Source organism: Phalaenopsis equestris, unplaced genomic scaffold, assembly GCF_001263595.1.
Source record: "Phalaenopsis equestris unplaced genomic scaffold, ASM126359v1 Scaffold219149, whole genome shotgun sequence".
In the NCBI taxonomy this organism is placed as follows: domain Eukaryota; kingdom Viridiplantae; phylum Streptophyta; class Magnoliopsida; order Asparagales; family Orchidaceae; genus Phalaenopsis; species Phalaenopsis equestris.
In genome coordinates, this window is record NW_018237541.1 from 137,306 (window position 1) to 146,290 (window position 8,985).

The 8,985-nt window shown below is 33.9% G+C and overlaps 2 protein-coding genes across 2 annotated transcripts in view; both read left to right on the plus strand.

Annotated features, from left to right (window-relative positions):
* The window catches only part of LOC110037412 (NAC domain-containing protein 100-like), a 2,111-nt gene extending 1,100 nt beyond the window's left edge, over positions 1–1,011 (plus strand). Inside the window, exon 3 of the mRNA XM_020742059.1 lies at positions 315–1,011. Within this exon, the coding sequence (XP_020597718.1) occupies positions 315–854 (540 nt within the window). The 3' untranslated portion in view covers positions 855–1,011. The remainder of the gene's footprint in view (positions 1–314) is intronic.
* A 5,664-nt stretch (positions 1,012–6,675) lies between these two features.
* LOC110037403 (thioredoxin-like 1-2, chloroplastic) lies at positions 6,676–8,393 on the plus strand. Its single transcript, XM_020742044.1, has 4 exons — positions 6,676–6,977; positions 7,085–7,261; positions 7,346–7,510; positions 8,068–8,393. Exons 1-4 carry the CDS (start codon positions 6,765–6,767, stop codon positions 8,329–8,331), a joined length of 819 nt encoding a protein of 272 aa, XP_020597703.1. The 5' UTR covers positions 6,676–6,764; the 3' UTR covers positions 8,332–8,393.
* Positions 8,394–8,985: the final 592 nt, after the last annotated feature.

Genomic DNA, 8,985 nt, shown 5'->3' on the forward strand with positions numbered 1-8,985 from the left:
TATATATATATATAATTATTTTAATTCAAAAAGAGCTTAAGAAGAATGGATAAATTTTGTTCGGGTTCTCGTTGAGCTTGTTTGCTTAACAAACGAGTTTAACACGAGTTACTTATATATATATAATTATTTTAAGTCTAAACGAGCTGAAGACGAATGAATAAATCTGCGTTCGGGTTCTTGTTCGACTTGTTTGCTTAAGAAACGAGTCTAACACGAGTTGCTTAATGAGCCCAGCACTTTGTTCGTAAACAACAAGCCATTTTGGCAGCCCTAATTTCCGAGAATAATTCTCTAATGTAAAATTGGTGCAGGATGAATGGGTTGTTTGTAGAGTATTTCACAAGAACGCGAATGGAGGAAAGAGCAGCCCAATCACAATAGATAGTAACAGCTTGCACAGAATCAAAGGCTTCAAAGAAGAGTTTTTGAGCTCAACAAACACTCTTCCACCCCTCATGGATCCTCCCTACTTCATCTCCGGCCATGACCAGACCTACGAGTTCAAACCAGTCGAGCCGCCGGCAATCCCTTCCTACTTCTCCTTCCTCAACGATGTTGACGATTACATGATCATGAGCAACCCTTCGCCGCGAACTCAGAACTCGTGTTGGACGATGCCTGGAGCAGCGATGCAGTCGTCGTCGTCATCATTGCCGCCCATAAGAAGGCACTGTAAAGCGCAACAGTTTTCGAACCAGTCGATGCTGAGCCAGGAGACTGGAATCAGCACAGACCGTTCGACCGATGTTACGTCCGTTGTAGTGAAGCACAATATCGGAATTGAAGACTTTGATGGGTCGTCGATGGCGGCCGGCGGCGTGATGGACTTGTGTGGCATGTGGAAGTGCTGAAGATTGGAACGAAGATCATAGATGAATGTTTATAAGAAGAGATCATTAGGGTTTATAAGTTTAGTGGTCTCTATATTTAGAAGATGAATGTTTGGGAAGAATATTGGGTTGTGATTTAACTTTGATGTACATAACAAAGAAAACTTATGATGATTGGTCTGGGTGAAGAATAATAATGTAAATGTTATATTGTTTTGGGTATATATTGTAATTCCCATATTATGTTGTGTAATTTTACTAGAAGTTGGGTAAAAAAATGTTTTTGTTGTGAAATATTAGATGGTCTAATTTGAAGATATTTGAGTGAGAATTTGAAAAATAAGTGAATGAGGGTGGTCAATAAGGAAGATTTGTATATATACTACTCGATCAATTTTTAAGTATATACGTGTTGAATCCTGAATTGTCTTTTGTGAACACTCCTCGGGTGTTAGAGCCGAGTGAAAGAGAGAAAGAATAGAAAGAGTAATAAAGTGATCCAAGAGTTATCGTGGAGATAACCGAGTAATAGTCCCCTTATTCATATTTTTGTCTTATATTTATAAAAGCGTATTTTGTACAATTACATAAATGAGGAAAAATTTATGGAAACTCTTCTTAATAAAATTATTGTTCTAATAAATTGTACGGATTTTATTACATAGTTGTATGACAATTTGAATTTTGATATGACAGTAATTTATTGATCAACTTGCTAGAATTCAGTTGACTTATGTGATCGACTGGGTAACGACCGTGCCTTGTGTTCTGTCAAACGAGGGGTTTGGTCGAATGACGATCTCGTCTGTCATGAAAAAAGAGGGTCCAATCAAGATCAAGAGGTTTCTTTCTGCGCTTCAGTCGGTCGTTTGTTCGACCAATGCGTCGATTGTTTTGTCTGGTGAGTTGAAGCTTACCTATCGCTTTGGGTCAAGGCTTACGGAGCCTGCGTCTTGCTAGCTGGGTGGTTTGTCGCATTGGTCGGATATCCCTATTTGCAATGTTTTAGGGGAATCTTGTTGCTGCTTGTGCAATGCATCCGACGAGACTTACCACTATGATGAATTACGCCTTGCCTTTGGCGAATCTTGTCAATATCAGGCGAGGGACTATCTCCAAAGCTTTGACATGTCCCCGGTGTAGAGACGTGCATGACATGCTTGGCAGTGACATGTGAGTCGGTTCTTTGCGCTTTTTTAAATTTCGGTCATTCGTTCTCTTTAAAATTCATACTGACAGTTGCGATGTATATAGTACACATCTAGCACCTATATCTTATTTTTTACATATATACTATCTTACCTATGCATGAAAAGATACACTTCACGTTTTAAAAGTTAAAATGGTGGTATTCTTAATGTGATTTAAGAGATTGAGCGGTATAAATGTAAAACGCAAAGTTTAAATGCTAGATATGTAAATACATAAGAATTAGGTGGTAATTAATACTCCTGAAAAAAATTGCAAGGAACTGCCATCGCAAGATATCAGTAAATGGATTCATGATTTGCAAATTGCAAAGCAATCAAAACTGAATCATTTTCAGAAATATGCTTTCGAAAATCTTAATTTGTCATGTGCAAAACTTTAATTTTTTCTCAGATAATTAGCTTATTTATTTATTTATTTCTTTTTGTTATAGTGTTTTTCTTTATTATAGTGATGATGATATTCACTGTTAAGTGAGGTGTGTATCTTATTTTTTGTACTGTTATGAGGCGATGTTTTGCTTTTAAAGTATCAAATATATTACTATGACAGTTTTGCTGCAAACAACATTGCTACACATGAATAAAATGATAATTTGTCCAAAAACAAATGTGTTGCAATTGTTCTCAAACAACAATAACTAAACATCCAACCAGCTTCTACGCAGCAGCATTTTGGGGCAGCTGTGTAGCAGCTGCAGCTGCCCCAAATAGACCTTTCATCTTGTAATTACTGATTTTCCACCTCTTTGTCTCCTTTCCTGTTATGATAGAATTAGTATAATACAAACGTACGACTTAATTTTTCCCCAGCCATGAAAGAAGGGGTGCAATTAGTGAATTGCTTTATATGACATATTTGTAATATTTCACACAAATAGATAATTACATGAACAAAAAAATAGTTTTAGAGGAAAATTGATAGCATATTTTCTTTCTATTCAAAACAAACATTTGGTCCATATGTTATTGTATGTTTGACTTTTTAATACACATAATTTGTTATGTGAACAATATGTTATGCAATTTTGTTGCATGGAATATTTATGAGATATTTTTGCAAAATTATTCACTATCAAATACAATATGCTAGGCTTTGAATTTAGGCTATGTTATGTAGGTTAACTTTTTGTACGAATGTTAGCGGCCATCGCTGGCCACAATTTCATATATACCGTGAATGACATGTTACTTATGACATTAATTTCGCAAACAATATACTGTAGCGGCCAAACGGTCTCTAAATGAGCTGAATGTTACAATTGCTAGCACTCATTCTACTTCTCCACTAATGACTAACACCTAAGATGGGTCAACGTAAAATTTTTCATGGGGCCTCTTCCCCTACTAATGTATGGAGCTTCCTCATGGAAGCTTTTACGTATGTTCCACATAATTTCTACATATTCACATGTCTAACAGTTAAACTTCAACTTTTTCATATTCGCCAACTTACTTAATAGAATATGTATTTGTAAACAAGCAACAATACTTAAATTTATTTTAACCCTATTATTTTGTTATAGTTCTATTAATTTTGTGTTTTGAACATGTTATTTGATGTTGTTATATTTTTAAATTACTTGCTAGTTTAATGTTACATGCATTAAATGTGATTACTATAATTTCAAATTTAGATGAGCACTAAAATACTTATTTCTACATTTTATAGTACCACTCTCCTAAATTTTAAAATGTATTAATTACATTTAATGCATGTGCAATTAAACTTTCTTGGCCTCATCCTTCAAATGGAAGTGCTTTGTCACTACAAATTTATTACAAAAATATCTTTAAATTTACTAGAAAATTGCCAAAGTTTTTTTCAATCCTTTAAATGGCTGAAAAAAAATTAATATATATATATGTGTGTGTGTGTGTCGTGTTCCCCGGCTTGTTAGTTAGCATCCGCGGAGTAAGACCCCTCAGGTCAGGGGTTTGAATCCCCTCTGACACAGTTAGCATTAAGAAGGTGGTACTCGAATTGTTCGGCACATTAAGGGTGGCTGGATGCTCGTATAATAGTCTTTGGTCATTCCTCATATATATATATATATATATATATATATATATATATAGAGAGAGAGAGGATATGTTTGAAATGAATTATTGAACAATGCAACTCCAAATGAAGAGTTATGATAAAATTATTCATGAGTCATAATCCAAAATTATGAATAATAAGTAGTATTCTCATGGCTCTTTGTGTATTCAATGCATGCATGCAATTTGTAACCCTATTCATTGAATTTTAGAAGATGCTCGTGATCTATTTTTAAATTGAATGTTGGAGTATTAATATTTGACGATTCACAACTCACTTTTTATATTATATTTGGTCTACTTTAATGATTTGACTTTAGCTTTATCATTTAATTGTCAACTACAGTTATGACGACTGGTCTTATATTGGATCATCAGATCGGTCGACAATCCCAAGGTCAGAAGGTCATCCAAAGGTGTACCTAAGGGTCGAATCATCTTAACATATGGTGACTGGTTCATCGTAGAACCAATAGAGTAACAATATCACTATCGATCGACTACTGACGCAGCGACCCAAGGCCAGATGATCATCTGGATGGGACGATCGCCATATCTCGTACCAATCAGATAATCCTACTTGTTATTTCTATTATATTTATTCTATAATTTAGTAGAAGAACCGCTCAGAAATTAATGATTAGAGAGCTTATTTGTAATTCTAATATTAATACCCCTATGTCGATAAATAGAGTCATTTTACAATAAAAAAAATATGTGTTTCTACTGTTCATAATTGTTCTTCCCTTTCAGCTCAGATCTGCCCAGCGCTCTATTCCTTGGATGTGTTTCCCGGACTTTTTTGCATTCAACAATAGATAAATCTCAAATTTCAGGGTCGAGAATTGCACACTCTGAACGTTGACCAAGCACTCAAATTTCTGAACTTTTTACAAAGGAACGAAGTGTAATCATTTTAGGGAAAAAAATTATTTCGGGTAATGAAGTGCCGCTCACCGCTAACTTGTATGATGAAATAACCGTCAATGGCTAACCATCAGGACGTGCAGTATCCGGGTGAAATATGTCTCCCTTTCAGGATAACTCAAACACCATCTTACACCTTGAAAACAACCATCATGTTTCAGGCAATGATATGATCATGTCCAAGCACTTCACCTATTAAATATATAAAACGGATAATAAATTATAAAATATGCTATTAAAATATTTGGTTTTGATATTTCTCTGAATACCACACATATTATATGTATTTACATATAAAAAATCTAAAGTCTTACATTTATTGCACTTTAGTAAATCTAAACATGAAAAATATGTATTACACTTTTGAAATCTAAAAATAGTGATATTTATAGGGAGTGTTTGGTAGCATACTACTTAGAGATTTAGCCATGAATTTAACTTAAATCTCGCCAAACAAAAAGAAAAATAGAAATTAAATCTAATATTCCATTAAATCAATAATTTTCACGTTCGTGGATATTACTTGCATCCCTTCTGAATTTATTAAATCTAACTATGAGGCTACTGTCATTAAAATTACATTCATTGTATTCAGCTTTAGTTCTACACTAATTAAGTCACTTAGACTCCAATGCAGACCTCCATAATTAAAGTTTTTCCTAAACTATTTCTCTAGTCTTATCCGCGAGAAGAATATCATCAGCGAAAAACATACACCAAGTAACATCCTCCTATAAATGTCTTATTGGTTTAAAGTCGATCCCTAATGTAATACAACTGAAATACGAAAATCTTTGGTCAATCCACTTTCTGTTCGAACACAGCTTTAGCATAAATATCTTTAATGACTTGAATATTTGCTTCAGATAAAAGAGTAGATATTTTAGATTCGACTTATGTTAAGAAAGACAGAGGTAGACTTGGAAAAACTTAGGCATGTTGTCTAAAAAATAATCTTAATTTTTTTCAAATTAACTGAAATATGACACTCAATATGACAAAATGGAGAAAAATGGTGAAAAAGATTTATTGTTGTTGTAACAACGAGACGAATTTATGAATATCTCTCATTGTTGCTCCTGAGATTTGCATTGAGTTTGATAAATCTTGATTTAATAGCATTTGATAAATGTTGTTTAACGTAAGATTAAGTCGCAGTCAAACACCCACTTGATGTAATGTTAAAGATTAGTGTTATACATATATATGTAAGGAAATGAACAAAGACTATTAGATGAGTCCCGATCATCGTAAATCCCCTCAGGTAAAGGGTTCAAATTTGTACGTGTAAGAGACCATGATACATGATACACACACTTTAGCATAAATATCTTTAACACTTGAATATTTAGCAAGAGACCATGATACACACACTTGTATGCCAGATATATATATATATAATATGGTATTGTACTTATGTAAATGTCCCTACAATTTTAATTAATCTTATCTACACTGTAACTTATCCACTCAAAACAAGAGGCGCTAACGCGGGTGTGAAACGTGGTGCAGTTCTGTACTCCCAACTACCCACCTGTAAGACAATTAAATACACGTGGCAGAAAATCTGTTCATCCACGTCACTATCATTCAAAATCCAACGGTCATGATCCGGATAAGCACAAATGGCAGAGAAATGGATAAAGAAAAAAAATTCACGACTCCCAATTTTCTCTGCCTCCCTTCTTCCTTACCCTGTTCTTATTCTAGGGTTTTCTCAATATCCGTGTCAAAGCTTCGATCTTTAGAATCCATGGCGGAGTTGCTGAGCAAAAGCTGCATCTTTCCCCAGATCGAAAACCAGTCTTCATCTTCGTCCATTTCTCAGAATCGAAAAAAACCATTCTTTTCTACTTTCTCCACCTTTTCGATTCAGCCTGCAAGCAAGTTTCTTGGGAAGAAATTGCTTACCGAGAACCGAAAGGGGAAACTTTTGAATCGAAATCTCCATGCTGTTCCTGTGCAGGTAAATGGAAAATATATTATTTCATTTTTCTTTCTCTGAAAAGGAAATTCTTTTCTAATTTTTTTTTTTGGCTTGAAACAAACTTCAGATGACAAAACAAACTTCAGATGACAGCTCTGATTAGTAAAGCTATGAGGTGGTGGGAGAAGGGGATTCAGCCGAACATGAAGGAGATTGATTCAGCTCAGGACCTTGTGGATTCCTTGTCGAAAGCTGGTGACAGGCTTGTTGTTGTGGACTTCTTCTCTCCCGGCTGTGCTGGTTGCAGAGCCCTGCATCCAAAGGTTGATATTTTACCAAAAAAATTCCTTCTTTTTTTACTAAATTTGTCAGGCTTATTTATTTATTAGTTATTTTTTTTATTGCAGATATGTCAATTTGCCGAAAGGAACCCAGATGTTCTCTTTCTACAAGTGAATTATGAGATGCATAAATCCATGTGCTATAGTTTGAACGTTCATGTTCTTCCCTTTTTTAGGTTTTACAGGGGAGCGAATGGTCGTCTTTGTAGCTTCAGCTGTACTAATGCCACTGTAAGTTCTGCAACTTCTTCGTTTAATCGTTTGTAGACAATTTGTAGTTATTTTTATATGATTTTTTGTCTTACATGATTAAGGTGCTGTTTGAATCCTGAAAATCCAGATTTGGTTTCTCAAAAGCAGAAAATTGTTTGGCTTGACTGTTAATTCTTGTTAAGTTTGACTCTATTCTTATTCATATATCTAATAGCTGCATCTTCGTAATTACATATACAACAGTAATCTCTAAATCACATAAAAGATTTAACTTATCTAAAGCAAATTGACATTTTGATACACAAATATATAAGAATTATATGTTTGTATGTAAACCCCCATAAATTATTTATCTGTTTATATCAGAACTTATGATTTGTGAGAAGGAAAAAGTCTGAAATCTGTCAGTTCCTTTCAATGATGATATTTGACGTATTTTGTTTTTAACAAACAGCATAATGAAATGAGATTCATTAAAATGATAGGCTTTGATTTGTCTGTTTGGCAACATTCAAACTTGCTTAAATCCTGCTAAAAATAGGATTTTTAAAACTCTTTATGCCATTTTATTGCAGATAAAGAAATTTAAGGACGCATTAGCTAAGCATAACACTGAAAGGTGCAGCCTTGGACCAACAAAAGGGTTGGAAGAATCTGAACTGTTAGCTTTAGCTGCAAATAAGGATCTGTGCTTCAGCTATACCAAGGAGGAGGAACCTGTGTTTTCTGCTGCTGAAGTTAAGGATCCGGTTTCCTCCATTAAAGAGCTCCCTCTTCCTCTGGTTTCATTATCCAGGCAAGAGTCTGAAGGCCAAGCTCTGGCTGCTTGTGGGAGATGAGATTCAAGTAAATGATGATGGACTTTTATGTAGAACGTTTCATCTGTATTTCTGTACAGTTTTTTTTTTAAATTGTTTTGTGATTGAAATTGTGCATTAGAGGGAGTTCATGGTATTTTATTGCAGGCCAAGTTTGTTTTTTTATTTGGTGTTTGATGGCCTGTTTAAGTATGGATATGGAGGGAGAGCCTGCTTCAATCAGGTGCTTAACTGTAACAGAACTTGATTGAGATTTGTAATTTAGATATTATTGAAATGAGTGATTGCTTTATTTTTCTACTGTTATTGTTATTTAAAGTTCTTTTGGCTTCAGTTTGTAAAGATTGGGATAATTACATTAACATCACTTGAAATGTTGTTTTTATAAAATTAGATCTTAGATGATTTTTTTGAACTAATTTATAAATTTTAAAAGTTGTTATGGTTTCAGCTATTAAATATTGGGATAATTACATGAAAGTTTTGTGTGATATACACTTAAAACATAAATGTTTAGGTGACAAATATGTAAATACATGAAAATTGAATATATGTAAATGCCTATATATTTTTTTAATGGGGTATTTACATACATATCAATCAGTTTTTAAAATCATTATTTTACTTTTTTAAAATAAGTTATATTCATCTTTTTGGTGGAGATGACATATGGAT

What these genes read in the sequence shown, in the direction of transcription:
- LOC110037403 (XM_020742044.1), top strand. Translation starts at nt 6,765, where the DNA reads ATGGCGGAGTTGCTGAGCAAAAGCTGCATCTTTCCCCAGATCGAAAAC. An exon ending in GCAGAGCCCTGCATCCAAAG is followed by an intron (nt 7,262 to 7,345) that starts GTTGATATTTTA and finishes TTTTTATTGCAG; the next exon opens with ATATGTCAATTTGCCGAAAG. An exon ending in TCAGCTGTACTAATGCCACT is followed by an intron (nt 7,511 to 8,067) that starts GTAAGTTCTGCA and finishes ATTTTATTGCAG; the next exon opens with ATAAAGAAATTTAAGGACGC.